The 19,114-nt window shown below is 43.3% G+C and overlaps 1 protein-coding gene across 2 annotated transcripts in view; it reads left to right on the plus strand.

Moving 5' to 3' along the window:
- The window catches only part of LOC138282759 (fibrocystin-L-like), a 455,872-nt gene that overhangs the window by 99,470 nt on the left and 337,288 nt on the right, over positions 1–19,114 (plus strand). For both annotated transcript variants that reach the window (XM_069220630.1, XM_069220631.1), the window contains exons 16-20: positions 1,229–1,388; positions 6,748–6,871; positions 7,469–7,612; positions 11,722–11,879; positions 17,261–17,374. In XM_069220630.1, the coding sequence (XP_069076731.1) occupies positions 1,229–1,388; positions 6,748–6,871; positions 7,469–7,612; positions 11,722–11,879; positions 17,261–17,374 (700 nt within the window). The remainder of the gene's footprint in view (positions 1–1,228; positions 1,389–6,747; positions 6,872–7,468; positions 7,613–11,721; positions 11,880–17,260; positions 17,375–19,114) is intronic.

Here is a 19,114-nt window from a genome sequence, read left to right on the forward strand (position 1 = left end):
TCCTGTTCAAAATCCCTATGGAAATTAACATAAAGAAAACATGTTTTGGGACCCCCTTTTTTCCCAGTCCTGCTTGATGGATCACCCCTAAACTTTCCACGTGAGCATCATATTTTTTGGGATAACTTAGATATAAGCTAGGAAAAAAACACTGTTGCTATAGAAACTAGGTCCCAACTATAACTATCTAGTGGCAATCGCCACTAGGTAGTTATAGTCTGATTTCTCCCTTTCATGCAAGGTAGCGTAGAAATGAATAATGAAAGCCTTTGAATGCCCCTGGTTTAAATTTGTAAATCCTAGCATGGGGTTATTGTTTTATATAAGGGAGTTACTCCTTGACAAAGCTAATGGCCGGCTATATATTCTGATGTGGTGACACCTTCACAATCCAAAATGCAAGCATTATATATGTGATGACCCTGTGGCAAAGCTAGTCCCATAGGCCTGGTTCTCATATAACTTCACCCACTAATATTATGATGTTGCATCTGGCATACGTGCGGTGTATTGTTATTGCGAGGGTCATGATCCGCTATGGGTCAAAGGTGATGTAGAAGGTCACCAGAGTTATATCAATCTACCTGATGTAAATATTTGTAAATTAATAGGTACTGTTTAGTAGTGTGTGTAATAAATGTATTTTTCCTATTTCAATGAAAAAGTATTGATTGGATCACAGTCATTTACTGAGATTTTTTATTGCATGCCAGCGGATGGAGATTACAAGCCCTCCCCTTGAGTAGGCTTGGACTACTTTGCTTCGCTAACTTGAGAGAGTCAAATGCTACTGTGGGTACTCGGTTTGGAGGAAGGAGACGATTGCTGACTTATTACTTGTGCAGGCCTCACATGCTGCACAACTAATAACCCACATTCTTACAACCATACATTTATTTACAGATCTATTTTCCAGTGATGTGCTACCGCACAGAGGTTACTACTAGCAGGCCATAGTTTTTCTACCATTCTCTAATCATTCTCCAACACATGAATAAAAATGACTACATTTTAACTGGCAACCTCATGTTTACCCTTTCTCCTTGATAGGTTGCTTTTGACACACTCCAAAACCATGCATCATTGCATAGGGCTTACAGGTTATACACCTACACTAATCACTACACGTAGGCAAAGTGCGAACACGACTCTTGCACTTCCAGTTGGAATACTGTTTTAAAACACATTAAGATTGTCTGTACCAAATCACTGTTACTCTGTTTTTCAGGTACTATCTGGAAATTTATCTTCAGCAGTTCCAGGATGCTGCGTTTGTGAATGTAGCACTATACAGCGAGAGGACTTCTTACACTGATAGACAAACCATGGATGCTGTGAATGAAGCACAAGTCCTTGATTCCAGTTCTGATACAATACCAGAGAAGCAGGTTTGTTCTTCCAGAGCTAGCTGCTTTTTGAAGCAATGTTTTAATAGCAGTATAAGTGCAAACTAAAATCCATGCCCAATTCAATGTAGGGCTTCTCTTCCTAGGCTGCAAAATCTCACATTCTCCCTTAAATTCTTAGTCTTTCAACATTTGTGAGATAAGTAAAGGAAGATTGGAGGTCCCACGCTGGACCAGTTTTCTACTATAAATAGCAAGATAATGTGCAGACTTTTTTACTGTTCACACTAAACGTGGGGCAACGTTTATGGCACTATGTAAGAATTGTTGAGCTTTGGACTAATCCCTTTCAAAGAAGTCCTGCATCATGAGGAGTGTCCCCGAAGTTTCACAGTTTCTTTTGCAGTGGCAGCAAGTGAACTTTCAAAGTGAGAGGGCGCCTAGTGAAATACTGAATGGCACTGCACAAGTGAAGTAAGCAAACCGAAACCAATGCAGTCTGCTCTGCCTTTCAAGCCTTACTCTTTTGTTTGGAGCTTGAATCATAAATAGCGGTGTGCGAAATTTGTGCTACTAATTTTTGCCTAATTATGTGAAATTTTTGGGAAATCACACAAAATTACACGTAATTACACAAAATGCAACCCCTTTGTTGGGTGGTATATATTTAGTGCAAAGTGCAACCTCTAGCTAATGTTTGATGCTAAGACGCATTTCGTGGTAAATAAATAGTGCAAGATATAAGATGGCATGAGCAACAGCCGCTCACGTTCAGGCCATTTGTGTTATTCTGGCAAAGTCATGGCAAACTTTAATCAGAAATGGTGGGTAATTGCGTGATGTTACATAGTTTCGAGAATTTTGCTTAACAAGCGCAGTATCAAATTCATGAAATTACTCAAACTATGGCGTAATTAAGTTTGTCAAGGCCTAATTATAACCTTAATTCAGTTCCTTCTGTGACACTTGGTGTGGCATTCTGGGTGCACCCTCAGGTTTACTTCCAGTTTGTGGCAATTCTCATATCTTCCTACAGGCAACGATGCAACACAGTTACATTGCCACTATAACCACGGGGCACCTTGAGAGACCTCCACCCTTCTTTCCTAAAGTAGTGTGGATCTCCCCTCATCTTCATTTCGACCCATGGGAGACATATTTTTTAGTCTTGTAAATTCCACCTGAGTTTTTCGAGTGCCCTGATCCACCAGTCCAGTGTCCAGTGACCCTTCCTTGGAACTTTGTGGATAATCTCATGCTGATCCACAGGCCAGCCTTCCTCCAAAGCTCTCTGAGGTGAGTTAGCTCAGAGCCCTCAAGCTATTGGTACAGTGCTGAACACCAGTCACCATAGATGTGCTATTTAAAGTTTACAGTTCATAATAAACTGCCATTTTACTACCTACAACCCGACCACCTAGTGATTGAAAAGGAGGCACCCACAAAAACTTCCAAAGACTGATGAGGCATTTTTTGCTGTCCCTGAAATTCCTGAAGCATTTCTTAGCGGTCAGCTTAACCATCCTCAATAAAACCACCTTCGTGTGTTTGTAGTCAACACATTGTGTGAAGAGCTAGAATGGCACCCGTTAGTGCCGAAGGCATCCGTCCTACAATTCCTAACCCAGCGCCCCATGCACCTCGTCTATCCATCTGGTGCAAGAAACATAATCATTCAAACGCTTCTAACCCCTTTTCTATGGCATCCCCAATCACATAGCCGGGTGCTGCTTATTTCGTTAAGTGGGGTCTTGTGCCCCCACTGCTTTTGTTGCACTTGAAAACTTGTGCTGCCAAGATGGATGCTAGGTGCTGGGGTCCAGTCGCTCCTTAACCCGCTTAAGAGGCAGTGCCGCGTCCTTTCCCCCAAGGCTCAGGCTGCCTTTCTCTAAACATTTCCTCATCTTCCTCCTTCTGTTGTTATCCTCTACTGACATCATCATTGCCTGCTTTTCTTCTTCATTGCCTGTATTGGCTCCAACTCTGCATCATTGTTCTCGTGTCAGTCGGAGCTCCCGTTTCTACCACAGAGCCGTCAGGGCTACTAATGATAGAACTAGCAGGACACAAATAATCAAAATCTATTTGAATCTAAATTAAATAATGATTGAAAGAAATAATGAAACATTAACAAATGAAAATCAAAAATATTTACTTTTAAATCCGGTGAAGCGTTTTTTTTAAATATTGGCAAATTTTATGTTAAATGCTGGACAAACAAGTCGATGTTCACGTCAACATTTTAGGAAGCTGAATTATTAAACTAAAATCCCCCAAAGTCAAAATAATCTAGTTCCTAATACGTAAACATATTTATTTGAGGAATTCTGAGCAATACCAAAAAAGTACAGTAAAGAAATGGCCAATTTGCAAGCCAGTGTAAAGAAAAAGAACACCATCTAATTATTGAAATTACACGTAAATGAAGAAAAACATATGTAGTGGTCAAGAGTCACAGGGGGAAGCGGCCTCTTTGAATAAAAAAACAGAATCGGACGTCAAAAATTACTCACACCAGCGAGTATTGAGGTCGCTGTGATTGTCAAAAATATAGCCACTAGAGGGCGCCAGTGCATTCAGTTTGAATACTGAAACAAAGCACAGCTGCAGGCATTGCTTTTAAAAGAGAACAGTTTTTGGTAAAAAAAAAAAAAGATGTCCTTTAAAAACAGATTCACTGATTTGCATCAGAGGTCTTTGCTTGAAAAGTAGCTCATCGAGAGGTATCCAAAAGCTCATACTGGCACTTCAGACAGAGCTTTCACGTCACAGGGGCTGCCTCTCTCTACAGGTCCACAGCAGACTCGCCTGCTCCAGTTCGTCCCCGAGGTCCACTTGCCTCATAAGTCTTTCTCCATTCATATAGTTGGGATAAGCTTGGTCAGGCTTGGTCAGGCTTTGTAAAATGTTATATTTTATTGGCCAGCTGATTGTTTCTCAACCGGATAAAGCTTCTCTTTTCTTCTAAATCCCCCACATGTTCCTTGTTATGGAAAAAGCTCGAAAGTTAGAAGGCTTCTTGGCCTTCCTGGATCCTCTTCGCCTTGTAGGTCTAGAAGAGGCCAGGCCAGCCTAGTGGGCCTCAGAGAAGCCTTCCAGGTCCAAAGATTCAAGGCAAAACAAGTCTCCACTCCTCAGTCCTTCACGTCCTTCATCAAGGTAGAGAGAATTCTTCCAGGAAGTAGCCTTTTAGTCTTGTTTTCTTTCTTAACGAGCTCTCGGTCTTGAGAATCCACAATGCTTTGTTCATCAGCTTCCCAAAGGGCAGAATTAACCTCGGCATAGGATTCTCTCTCTCTTTCTCCCTCTCTCTCTCTCTCTCCGCCCCCAATGCCAGTGGCATTACACAGCGTAGCCCTCTGCAGAATTGATGAGGGGCCCCTGAGATTCCCTTATCTCGCAGAAATTCATAAAAGGCGTGCTGAATGGTGGTTCCTTGAGGGTTTGCCCCCTGAGGTGCGGGAATTGTAGGGGCCTGTGGTACACCCCCACCCGTAAACATCTGTGCTGGCCCCTGCAGCATCATAGCGGAGTGCCACCTACAATGGGCACTTCGGAAGAAAGACTCCTCTAGGTTTCTGAGGTCCCTTCCCTTCAAAGTAGTCAGGTCCCATGGGCTACCACTGAGAAGACCTGAGGCTGCAGGTGAGGGCCAGGAACCACATAGTTGGTGGCTAGAGAGGGAGTAAGTGGGAAAAAATGTATGACCCAACCGTGGTGCTTAACTTAAGGGAAGGGGTTGAAATCAAGTGCACCATCTGGTTATTTCGAAGGCAGGACAATAACAGTCTTATAAACGTAACCAGTGCAGCATATTGAATAAAAATCCATGTTGATAACCACGTGTATTTTTTTTATAATTAGTTATATTTTTTGAAAATAACTTTTGCATCTATTTCCTAACTGTAGGTGGTGAAAAACAGCTTGACATTGTATGCTAAGGACAGGCATGATGATGCAATGCAGTACTTTGCAAACTATACGACTTTGTTGTCTTGTCATTGCATGATAGTGAGGGCATCCTGGTTCGTCTCTACTGTTCACATAGGCTAGTTGTAGGCACGATTGGAATGATCATGTGCGAATGTTGGAAATAGAGTGTTCTGGAACACCTGATAGATCCAACATACGGGTGTGCTGGGTGCACGTGGTATGGGCTATCTATAACAATCTTATTGTGGGTTCACGTTTTGGGTGATGAAGGTAGTAAGGGAGAAAGTATTTATTCTGCAGAACCAGAGGTCCTTTATACATTGGTGGGCTGTTCAGAGATGTCCCCTTACGGTGGTTAGATCATCCAGTAGAAAGCTAGGCAAACATTGTTTGGATATCAATGCACTTCAGCCATCTGTAATAGAGATTCTTACGTTCTTTGAAACTCCATTGCAAGATGGCCACAATGTGTGCATGCTATTGCACAACTGCCATAATGTAATGGAGCTTCTTATTTCTTTTGAGTTCCTTTGAAGTTGTTCAAAGGCACCAATGGGGTTACAGAACAGTAGACGAGTTACCACATGATTCTACTTAAAGCCCCATGTAATCTTCAATGAAATGCAAGCTTAAAAAACAGACAATATTCCAACAGTCAGTGGCAACAGTCAGTGGCTGAAGGGGGCTGCCCAAAAAACATACTCTTCTGAACTGTAGATACATGTTTATGTATATTGACAACATGAGGTCTTCAAAAGGCAGATATACGTGAGACCTAAATAGTACTATTTCACGAAGGCGCTTGCCTTTGCAAATGAGTGGCAGAAAAATCACAAAGTTGTGGGGGTGCAAGTGCAGAGGGCCTCAGTGTGAAGAGGGGCTAAAAAAATCATGGGTCTTAGCGCAATGGGCAGAAAGGGAATTGGCTAAACGTGCTCCCATAAAGTAAGCACTGATTGCAGGGTTGTGGGAAAGAATAAACACTTGGTGGAAACAACAACTAGAGGGTGGGAAAGGGCTGCTAAGCCACTAAGAGAGAGCAGCAAAGGGAGAGGGAGTGAATAGTATCCCGTGCACTGCAAGCAGAAGATAGGAGGCATAATGACACAGGAATAGTGAGCTGAGAGCGCCAATTGCCTATGGTTTGATCTAAAATGTGATTGACAATTTCTGAAGCCAATGGCTCAAACAGGAAGAACACAAAAACAGAGTTGTTTGTGGCTTGCTGTGCTGGGTGAAATAATGCTAAATCTGTCTCCGTGTTTGTAGTAAGTGCAGCGCCCATCAATGACCGGTCAGTTCAATGTGAAACTTTCCAGAAACTCAGAGAAAGAGGCCATTGAGAAATATTTTAAAAACTGAAGAAGCGAAGGAGGGGCACAGAATAAATCTTCTCTATCCCTAGAAGAGATAGGCCAAAGTGGAGTGGTGGTAACATATTGAAGACTTGCTTATAATTCTTGTTTAGGTCATAACCTTGGTGAACTGGACGGAGTCTACCACCAAGGCCGAAGTTCAGACAATCACAGTTGCGTGTGGTGGATCATGCTCGTCGTTCTTTTTCACACTTATCTACAATATGGAGCGCACAGGTATGTACTTAAAATGGAACTTTGAAATGAGCAACCCTAATGCTGAATTATGAAGAAGACTTAGGAAGGTTATTGTATAATTTCATTAGAGCAATTTGCATAATGTTGACAAAACAATGCCCAGTGCAATCTGCATGTGCTAATTATATTTTCTTGTGTGTTGAGCCCGAAAGAAAGGTGTTCTGTAATACAATATGTAATAATTCCCATTCCTGTGGATGTCTCAGTTGGCAGAGAGTGAGCTCATTGTTTTCCAGATGTTAGTGGTCCAGAGAAGGTTGGGAGGGAGGTATCAAAGCACCTGAGAAATGTGATTCATGTTTGTCAAAGTCTTCCAAACCCATTCCGAATACGATCGCAGATATGTACAAATGCATTCAAACAGCGCATTGATGTGACGGGTTCAAAACCAGCGAAGTGTGAATGAGAAGCTGCTGGAAATACCGGGGGCTGTTTACCGCTTGGAGGAAGAAACGTCATAGAAAGCATCGCATTCTTTTTCCAATTATGCTATTTGAAGACCAACGTGATTGTGTGGTTGAACAAGGGTTATGAATTGATATCTGTAGCTCATCTAATGTTTCATTTTCCCTGCAGCTCGTCTGTCAGCTGATGCTTCCAGCCTTGAAGTGCAGTCTGCTCTGAATGCCCTGTGGTCAATAAAACCCGACACAGTAGCGGTAACAAGGGCTGATGATAGTGAAGTGCACAACTACACTGTGACCTTCAACTCACAACGAGGTATGCAAACTACACCATGCTTGCGGGTTCATATGACTTGGGATGGGACGCTTCAAATGTGCCCTGATTCCTCATTCCCCGCCCACATCAGGGGATAATCTGAGTGTGCGGATTCTTTATGCATAAAAGTACTGTTGGAGGTCTGGTGCGGTCCTTCTGCCTTCTTTGCTCGTCCACTCGCAGTGTGGTTGGGTGCAGGTGCATTGCATAGAGCTTCCTTCATATGGTGTAGAGCAGTGTCTCCCTACCTTTTGACTTCTGTGGACCCCCACTTTATCATTACTGGACCCGGGGGGACCAACTGAATCATTACTGTAACCCAGGGACCCCCCACTGAGTCATTACCCAGCACCCAGGCTTATACATTGACAATAATTTGAAGCACAAAACAATACCCAAAAAACACAGAAACAAACACATACACATATGATAACACATTTTATTTAATTTGCAAACAAATAAAATAAAATAATGTTAAATTTAATAGGGAGGTTGGAGCTGTTCTAAATTCAATTAAAGCTCCACAAATCATTTTGAGGATACTAATTTAAATTGTAGCCTCCAATTTCAAGTTCCTTGACATTTACAGAACGTTTTAAAATTTTCAGTTGTACATTTAGCCAGTTTATTTATACACACTTTATTAATCTGTTAATATTGGGTTTTCACAGAGCCCCTAGGGGTCCCCAGACCACAGGGTGGGAACCACTGGTGTAGGGGGTTTTGTATTTTTGGTTGGGAACACGTGGAATCAATGTTCCATTTTCTACGGTGTACCCTGATTCCTTTTTATTAGCCAGCTGCCCCTTCTCTGTGTGCTCAATGTTTTGCTTCATTTTGGTGAGTAGTCAAGTAGTTACCCAAGTTGTTGCCCTGTAACTTAGCAAATGAGGTTTCCATGGGGTCTGTTCGATCCTGGTTTATTATCATCCAGACACATCGCCATCTTTGGGTTTATCTTTGCATACTTTAAATTGCATGCTCATTCTAGGATATGGATAACATATTGTTGTTATATTTGTTTGTATTTGCCTTGATTTTTCAACCGCCTGCTTCTTGTTCGCTACATGCCTGCAGGATTTTTAACCCATATGATGTCCTACAGTCATTTTCTACTTCTGGCTTTTTGTCCAGTCAAATAGTAGCTTGTTATATAATAATTATCTGACCCTCACTGTCCGCACGAGCAATAGGGAGCATTACCCCAGTGAGCTCTGGTTGAAAACAGGCCTTACCTTTTGCTATGACCTCCTTGTGAACATAAACCACTGTGCAGGACCGCGGGCATCTACATTTTGCATCTCTTTACCACAAAAATCACAAATCCACAGAACCAACTGTGCCTGTTCTTTAGCAGTATGAAGTGGGAACTGGCACATGGTGGGCCTTGGAAAACACTCTATGCTTGGCGCACAGTCCTACCAAACTTGTCTTGCTGTTGATCCCATAAGAGATCCCAACAGTGATGTCACCATTGCTGTCACTTCATTTGTCATCAATCATGTCATGTGTGTTCATGAGCAGTGTAAGGTGGTGATATGAGTTATGGTTAATGAAAATTACTATAACTAGAGAATTTCAGTATTTTATAAGAATTACAGTGCCAGCTTAAATCACAATAACTGTGATTTTCTGAGTTTTTTAAAATCAAACTATAAGTTAAACGTATGTTTTTACAGTAACTTGTATATATGCTGCACCCGATGCAACCCTAATCTGGCTTGCATACCTTCAGCTGTGTGCAGCAGTCTATTTGTGCATGGCCTGACCAAAGCCTACTGTGGGTACTTTAGGGTTCAGTGTAGAGTCTGGCTGTTCACAATGCATACCAAGCTCAGTGCATAGGGCCTGCTTGTGAGCCAGACCCATTGCCCAGGATCCATTGCACCAAAGCTTCTGTGCTTTCTTGTGACATTGTAATGTGATGTCTGGGTGAAGGGTCTTCCCTACAGCCAAATCCTATACAAACGTTTGTGCCACTCAAGCCAGCAGTACACGGCCTTTATATCTCAATGGGTTCTGGGCCACATCCCAATCAAAGAGCTAATCACAGCCTTTGGCATTCAGAGTGACGCCTGAGCAGTGAATCCAATCATAGCCTAGGCCTTTGTGCCCACTCCATTTGACTAAACCCAGTTGTTCATGGCCTTTAGTCTTGCACACTGTGGCTCAACATAAGATCTGGAGTATAGTCAGACTCTGTGCGTATCTTGCATCCTACCCATACCAGCTGTGCCGTGCTAACAACCCATGAGCCCACACCCCTAACTGCACAGAGCCTTTGGTCATGCACAATTGCACTGTGAATTTGCTTTTAATTTCTATTCAAGATTCTTAAATCCTGGACCACATTCCAGGATCCAGACCGCTCAATTGACTTCAGGATCTAGTTATTGATTCCAGGCTCTGGATTGCATCCTGGCCGAGACTCAGGGATCTAGATTTAATGATCCAGACTCAAATCTAATGATTTGAATTGAAAATCTGGGCCCGAAGTCACATATTTAGATCTGGGAATCCATTATGGTAGATGTGCAATCTCCATTACACACATTATATATGTTGCATTTTTGGAGGTAATACATGACCGTTTGAAACCCGTATCATTTTCTCTCTGGTCAGCTAATGCTCCCCCTTCCTCCTTATGTGTGATCTTCCCTGGGGTCATCGGATATTCGTCCTGCTCCCATACGTGTGTATTTTTCCAGGATGCAAGCTGTAATGCTTCACACTTATAACTAAAAACATTTATTGCATTAGCATATATGTCTAGACAATCAGATCATTAGATCTTCAGATCCCAATCAGATCTGTAAATCCACCTTTAACCACTGAAAAAAGCCATATTTCACAAATAGGTAAAGAAACACTGCAGTTTAGCAAATGACAAAGTATCTGCAATGGCAAAAGGTGCCATTGGGCTGCTTTATTCATTGTCTTTCCTGCTTTAGAGAGTGTAAAATATTTGTCAGTAAACTGAGTGGAAGTTCCGGTATTTTGATCCCTGCTAAATAAAAGTGAACATATCAAAGTGGTTAGATTTGCATTCTTCAAAATTCAAAGATCGTGTAAGCAAATTTGCTTAAAGATGACAAATATTCTCTGCACAACCTTTTTTTTCAGAGGCCATACATACTGTAGTGCAAGGCTTGATTAAGACTTAGCATGGTGAAGCAGATTGCCAGAAGTGTTCAAAAGATGTATTGAAATGAATGAGGATCATGCTTGTTTTGTCGTTTAGTTATATTTGTGGAGGCCATGGATGACATGCCGTAGGTTCCTGTTGGGGAGTGAGTCCACCTGTGTCCTTTTGGTGCACGTGATTATGAGATTAAGTAATTGTATGAATATCACAGGAAAAATATTTTGTGTAAGACTCTTCTGGTGTACCTGTGTGTGCAGAATGCTTGACAAGTTGCAGTCACACATAGAAGCAGAGCAGCGAAATAGATATATGTTGATTTAGACATGTATGAAAGAGAGGGTTAACCATGGCCATTTTAGGACATTTATTAGAGGAATGCGTTTTGCCTGAATGTGGCTCCTCATTGGGCTGATGAAGATGTGTCAATCTGCCGCTGCTGACGGGAGTGGCGACGCTCCTCCTTCTTAGCGGAGGAGCCACCCCTGTGGGTCATTTTTCTATGGACGCATATTTTGATGTGGTCCAGGTGAGACTGATCGAGGTGGCTATGAGATGCGAATAGTGAAGAAACGAGGGAATGCAGAAATATGTAAGCAATCCGTGAAGTGTGCCTTCGACTGGAGAAGAGAGATGCTAAATTCAATGCTGAAAGCCGTGGCTGGGGAAAGGGAGACCTTATCAGTAGATGATTGAAGACTGATAGGCTTCTGACAAAAGTAGTGAGCCTTGCCCAAGTCTGGCAGTCTTATAAAACACCATGCAGTGTTCATCTCTATCCTTTTCTTTCCATCAATGATAGAATGATAGGATACTTGATTCTCAAAGTCTGTGCATTTAAACATAGTATTCCCTTACAAGTTTTAATATTGTGTCCTACTTCAAATATAATTCGGCTACTAAATAATAATTTTGAAATTACTGTCTGAATGAATTGTTTTCTGACATGTGTAACTTTTCTTCTCAGGTGATTTTAAGTTGCTCGAATACGAGGTTCATATGGGAATAAATATCACCATTAATATTGTTGAGCAAACAAAAGGGATCCCCAGCATGCAGGACTTCACCTTGATGTGGGATGGCATAAGCTCTCAACCTATATCCGCAGTGGCATCAGCAGCAGAGGTTAGTGCTCTGCATGGACTGCACTTTTTAATGATGATTACAGTTCATTTTCTTCGTGGATGTGCTCAAAACATGTTCATACATTACAATGGGGCAACATAAGCAGATTTGCAATGCACTAATTATTTAATATATTTTTGCACAATAATGGTACCACTGTATTTAAATGCCCATATAATCTCTTTGGTGTGTAAACGTTCGCAGTTTATCACATCATAAAAACAATGCTGGGTCATAAATCTTCACAAGACTGTTAATACGAACCATACAGCATGCATTACTTAGAACATAGAGCAAGCAATCCACTGTACATCAAGTCCACAGGTGGTCATACATAATATACATTTATTATTCACTCCTTGCTGTTTCATATTCAAGTTAGTCTATTTGCCCTAAACCATCCTGCTGACAGCACTTTATTCGAGGGTCCATTGTTGTCAAGTGTCATGGCTTCTAGGTTTCCCTTGCTACTAATGTCCGGTTTTTGCAGCCCTCTGGCTGTGGCTGTGACTGTGCTGCAAGTGTCGTGTTGGTTTAGAGATAAACCTTTGCTGGCCCTAAGTTCTTGCCATCCAGAGTCCTTGCTAAGAGGCATCCCAAGGATCCTGTTTGAGTGGTTCTTCTTCCTGACCTACTGTGTTATCCTTGGCCTTCACTGCTGCTCTCTCACCCAAGCCACCAGTGGCTTCACCACTGATGGCCGCTTCCCCCTTTCCTACTGTCATTAATCCTAAGAAAACCCTAACCGCTCACAGTGTTCAAGAGGAACATGTCCATCCGTCCCTCAGATAAGTGAACCTTGTCTGCAACATAGTTGCCAGGGAACCTAAGGTTAACGAGACCAGGCCTGACAAATTCCAAGCCCATACATTTGCAGAACTGAGGTATACTGCTTCTGCCGGTACATCTCCATTGACCCCAGACACAAGCCCCCCTCCATTTGAAACACTCTATCAACTCCGACCGTACAACATCAGCTGGTCGGACCAGCCAGGAAATCGTGGTTAGTTCTGCCTTCATGGCTTCAAGGAGTGGAGAATTGTGGCACAATGGTTAGAGCAGCAGGCCCTGGTGCAGAGATTTGGCCCAGGACCAGGGTTCAATTCTTGTCTCGGTGGGTCTTGGGCTCAATTCCCTTGGACCCAATAATTCTCACCTCAGTGCCTAATCTAATTAATGGGTCCCACTCTGGGCAATAGCTTGCTTAACTTCCACAACAGCCCTGACAGCGCTTGGATGCCTGGCTTCACCCTGGGGGTTTCCCAGGAGTGGGTGCCTCACAGGGAAAAGCTGGGAGGGGTTTCACAGTGGTAAGTGTACAGCACCTTGACACCCTAATGGGTGAGTAGTGTGCTATACAAGTGCTAAGTTTAAAGAGTTGATGTTGCCCCTGCCCAGCTAAATTGTTACCACCCAAATGTATAAGGACTCCATCCAGATTGCCTCCAGACTGCAGGGCTCCACGTATCATTCACAGCAGATGAGCCAGTTTCATGCCCTATGTGCCCATTCACACCAACGGCAATGTTATGCAGTTATTTGCTTTTGTAATCCTTCTGTAACGCTGCCCACTGATGTCCCCTCATGATGTAAGTGTGGCCCAGCATCCAGACCGTACACTTCCCTTCAGGGGCCAAGGCAGTGAGAAGAAATACCTTGCCTTAATTGCATTCAGGTATGATGTAATCCCTAAAAGCCTGTGATATACACCTGCCAATGCTCTTGATAAAATTGTCTACCAGGCCGTGCTCTGTCACAGTTAAGGATGCCCCTATGCCAGCCTAATTGTGACCCAAACTGCAGAGTGGGAAACATGCCCTCGCTAGCCCGTTCCGTAACACTGTGGTGAACTGAAACTTACTAAGGCATGTGCTATCCTGGTGTATAAATAGCGGGGTTCCCCCTTGTGGTCTGAAATGTAGGTAGGCCTTTCTTAGGCATACTGGCCAGACCTCAGGTACTGTGATACAGTCAAGGCATGTGAGCTTTCCTTTTTCTTCTTGGTCTTTTTTTGACCATCTCACCCTCAGCACCATGTGCCCCTGACCCATGTAAACATCTTCCGGCTGCAAGCATGTGTCTCTCAGATTTACCTTGCACAGGGCCACCAGCTTGCTGACCCTATGGGCCCTCAAAAGGCCACCACAAAAGCAGTCCTGAATAGGCCTAACGCCTCGCTGTTGTGCAGACACCCGTCAGTGCCTCTAAAAACACACCCAGTTTAGCAAAGTCAATTGGTCACCTGCTGTCCTTCCACCTTATCTGTATACAGCCCCAACCCTGTTCCCCTGCTCCATTGCTGCCTGGCAATAAAAAGAGTTTGTCTGGTCTGACCGCCACCCCTACCTCTGGAGCTTGGAGAAGTATGCAACTGCACTCAAGTGTGTTTGGGCCCATGATTTTTTCCACTTGTGAAAATCTGAATGTATCAACTACTCAACGTCTGCTCTTCCTGTACCTCTGCAACCCTTGGTGCTGCCCACCACCTTCTGAAAAAGGGACCAGCACTTACTACACTTGACCACGGCCTTAGGTGCCAGAGCTTTGTCCTCTATTTGGTTCCTCGATTAACGGCCTCAGTTCACAGATTTTGGGGTTGGGGTATTCTACAAACCCCCTCTACTGAATCCAGTTCTATGCCCAAAAATGTTTGCTTGCTTGTGGGTCTCTTGGTTTTCTTGTGTACTAACTGGACTCCTAGTTTAACAGTCAGAGTAATAAACTGGCCCAGCAGTGTGATGCATTGCAGTGATCCCAGGGCTTCTATGAGGAGGAAATCATTGAGGCAATGTAACTGCCAGCCACAGGGTGTCTTTCACCCAGCTCCCTCTCAAAGAATGTGCTGAATGCTTCAAGTAACACATAGGAGATTGTGCAGCCCATAGGGAGGCACTCATCATAGTAAAAGAGACCAGCAGGTGAAAACTGCTGGGGCGCACTGGGAGGAGCCTAGAGATGGTTCAGTGTCAGCCTTGATCATCAGTGCCCCTTTTCTGGCTACCTACAGCACATTCACTGCTTCATCAAGCATGGGGTAAGATACAAGATACTGAGCATAGGTCCTGCTCCAATTATCATTCACTGACGTTTCCTGGTGGTAAGACAGGTGATGAATAAGCCTAAACTGACCAGCCTCCTTCTTAGCAACCACTATCAACTGAGACTCAATCAAGTTCTCCAATGGTGGATAGTTGAATGGACCTGCTACACAGCCAAGCTGGAGTTCCTTTACCACTGTCCATCTTGCCACCTCAATATTTTCATTCACTGATTTCAGGTTATTACTGAGATGGTCCACCGGGGTGCCCTTTACCTGTATCAGAATGTCTTCCTTGAAACCCTGTTCTAAAAGCAGTGTGTCAGCTTGTTTGTGATACCTGTTGAGCATTGGAATGACCTGCATTGGGGATGTCCACGTTCCACCATCTTCTCCTTAACCTCACTCTCTTTCTGTGCCTCTTCAGCATTATTTCTTTGGGGTTCTTTCGTCTCAGCAACAACTTTTCCCCCCTGCAATCACAAGCCGGATGACAGCCCGCAGATGCGCTTCAGGTGTCCCTTTTTTTGCATGCCAGGCACCACTTACATTTGTCCTTCTCAAACTTCCAGCATGCAGTGTTATTGCTCTTCCCAGCCCTCCCTTTACTGTAGGCTCTGCTTTTGCTGCTTTCCTGATAACTTTCTTGCTGCTCCTTGCTCCCATAGGACTCAAAAAAGTCTCTTGTGTGCTCAATCCTTCGCGGGCCATCACATATGAGTGATTAAGCTAGATTTTGGTGATACCAGACTATAATGGGCCATGTCTGCATTTTATCCCTAAAGCCTTCATTGTATCACAACCAAGCTTCTCCTTGGTACTTACACTGCACTTCTTGCACTTTCTGTTCATAGAGGAAGAGTGCTGTGGCGCTCTGGGGGACCTTTTCTACAAACTCACATGCCAATTGTCTATGGACCTTTCAATTCTAGGCCCACATGGTTGCCCCGGGTGACCCCGGTCTTGTGAGTAAGGAACATCTGAGGTGGTCACAGAAGCTGGGGGGCCTGCCAGTTGAAGTTCATTACCCGGACTTGCATACCATAATTCACTATGCCTGTTACTGTGCCTGTCCCTGCTCTTGCCCGATCCTGAGAGTGTGTCTCTGGCCCCTGCACTCCAACCTTTCAAGCAGTGCCATGAAGCCTTGACCCTGATTCTCACCATGTGTTGTTACAGGGTCTGGCCTTCCACTAGGGCTACTCCGGCTGGCGCTCTGCTCTGATGGCTCCAAGTGCCAAGTGGGAGCTGAACCACCCTTGCTCCACATAAAAAACACTCTGTCTCGTGGTTAATGGTGAGCTAGGTGTGTGCCCTTTCTTGTGAGAGGTTTCGTTGTGGCTACATGCCCCTTTGGTGGTGAGACATTCTCACCAGAGATACTGCTGAAACTGTTGCCTCGATGTCCCACAGGCCTGTGCTTCCTTCTGGACTCCTTCTTTGCATCCTGCTCTCCCTGTCTTTGATTGGCCCTGGTTCCCGATGCTGAACCAAAAACCTGCTGCATGAACCTATCCTACCCCTATTGGCCATTCATGGGCACACTAAGTTTGTCATCCCTTTAGCCTAGTCCTCCATGATTGGGTCTCGTCAGACAACCTTCTGCTTTTGCTGCACCCAGCCCCAGGGTGATGGGCCTGCAGCTTGATCCTCATCGCTCATCTCCTCCCTTCTCCTGCAAAGGGAGGGTTTGCAGCTTGGTCACTTTGCTGCCCACTCTGTGCCATTCTGCAGCACACATAGAGAGAATAAAATGCGTCTGCAGATTTTTCTGTGCAAGAAAGTGTCCCTTCCAAGTCAAAAACAATCCTGCCTGTAACGAAGGCACCCTTGCACCATGGAGCAGAGGTTCCTGTGTTGGCACAGGCTGCCCTGTGGGCCCCAAGACAGTGAGAGAGCAGGAATGCATATTATTATCTTAATAGATATGGTGCAATCCTGCTCTCTTTATTTGATGCAGCGCAGCACAGCAAGTTGTCATGCTGCGCTGCTCTCAACCAAACCATAGTCAATCTGGGCCCTGGTTTATACAGTAAATATATTTGACATTGTTTATAACGCAGCCTCAACCATCCATTCACTGATGAGCCCCACACAGCTCTTCTTGCAGTGCTGCAGGGTGCATGTAGCTCGTGCAACATTAGAAAGGTGACTGACTTTGCCCCAGTCATGCTGGCCTCTTAGAAGCATTAGACTTATAGACATTTTCCAATTTCATAAATAAGCACAATTTTATTTATCTTTTTTTAAATTCCCTGATAATGTTCTCATGGTTCACAGTGAGACAATTTGTGGCATATATGTTTTTGTGACATTCTCTTACAATTCTGAATTCATATTTTAGGTTGGAGCTGCAATCGCAGGGATGGTCAGTTCTATATGCCCAAACTCGATCGCAAAGGTCACAGAAAACTTTGCAGTGAAGTGCTTTAGAGACTATGAAACAGCAACTTTCATGGTATGTGACCCATTTGTGTGTTTACTAACAGAGAAATATAATTTTTTTAATTCTATACCCATATCTCTTCTATATGTTTTATTTAATTTCAGTATTTGCATGCATAAATGTCTTCATGTATTTATTAATGATTTTCTTTAGCACAACTTTACTGAATGAGATGTAATGTTTGCTTTATAATCCACTAGAGGAATACACATAAATAGTAGAGAAAATAAACTAGAACAAGAAGAACTTCTAAGCATAGGTATGAGGATGAGTTCACATAGAGCCAGAGCAGGGGTATTTTTAGATTTTCCAGAAAATTAGCAGATCTGGTTGAATTCTGAGTGAGGGGGGAACAGAGTTCCAAAGGCTAGGAGCAGCGCCTGAGAATTATTGTTTTTGAGCAAAGGACTTGTGTGTGTAGGAAGAGTGAGTTCTTGCTCCCGAGGCCTCTTCTCCTACTTAAGAAGGGCAGCAAATTAAGGAGGGGTTTTGAAATGGATGGCCCTGTGAGGGAGACAACCATTTATGAATGGTATTCTGGCATGGATTGGGAACCATTGAAAGTCCTTTAATACCAAGTGATGTGATCAAATTTCCTTATCAACAATTGTAGGAAACCAGCCTTTTTTGTGGTTACCTCATATTTTTCACCAATTGCTGGACCCTATATTTTTGCTGGCTTTAGAACTTTGTGCATAACCAGTTATGAATTACCTGTGCTTCCCTTTAAACAAGGTTGCATTTGTATTCTTAATATTTATATTTAACTTGCATATAAGTCCCTAGTATATGGTACAAAATGTGCCAAGGGACTATAAGTTAAGCATCACAAGTGGACCTGGACTGCCACACATATTGTGCCACCTTTACTGTGTAAAACATGGTTTTAGCCCTATCAGTGTAAGGTGAGTGTAGCAGTGTAAAAACTGCAATTCGGCCTGTCAGAATAAGCCATGTTGACAAGTTAAAACCCCTCTTTTAAATATTTCTCAATCACTCTGTGTAGGCTTTTTAGCTCACAAGGCAGGTTGCATGGCATTTAAAAGTAGGACACGTAGAAATTGAATGTTCACATGTCCTCACAGTGATGGGCACCTACAGGCTATTTTTCGCTGTGGTAGGCCTCTCCCCTTGTTGTCATTTTGGTGTCATTTTGTTTTTTAAATTTGACTCCATTCTTCTAATTTTTCTAATCCCAGCACCTTGAGGCCCTCACGGGTGAGTAGCCACGCTGTTCAAAAACTGATTGATTGATTGAATTTGGTTTGGGATTTTTATTGTTGTGCGTTTCAGCTTAATTACTATTTGGTACTATATGAATAATTTACACATTTCCTGTAAATTAAGCCTGTCTGCTCTGTGCCTTAACTACCAGGGGTTTAAGTTCAGGTTAATTTAGTAAGTTAATTGATTCACCCAAACAAGGATTGTGGATATTGCCAGTAAATTAATCCTGTCTGCTCTGTGCCATAGCTGCCAGGTGGTTGAGTGTGGGATACTTTAGGAACTTCACGCCTTTACCCTGACAGGGGTTGTGATTATTCCTTGAGGTGGATTGTCACCCACCCCAATTAGAAATCCAAATTCTTACAAGGAGTTCAGCTACCCATGGCTTATAGCATCAGAAAGGGTGGCAGATCTCAGTTGGTTGAATGTTAGCTGACGTTTTGTTTTCTACATTGCCTGAAAGGAAACATTTATGAAATGGGTCAGTTTGATCATATGTGGGTTTATTGTCCCGGTGCTGTCCAT

Source organism: Pleurodeles waltl, chromosome 2_2 (genome assembly GCF_031143425.1).
Source record: "Pleurodeles waltl isolate 20211129_DDA chromosome 2_2, aPleWal1.hap1.20221129, whole genome shotgun sequence".
NCBI classification, from domain to species: domain Eukaryota; kingdom Metazoa; phylum Chordata; class Amphibia; order Caudata; family Salamandridae; genus Pleurodeles; species Pleurodeles waltl.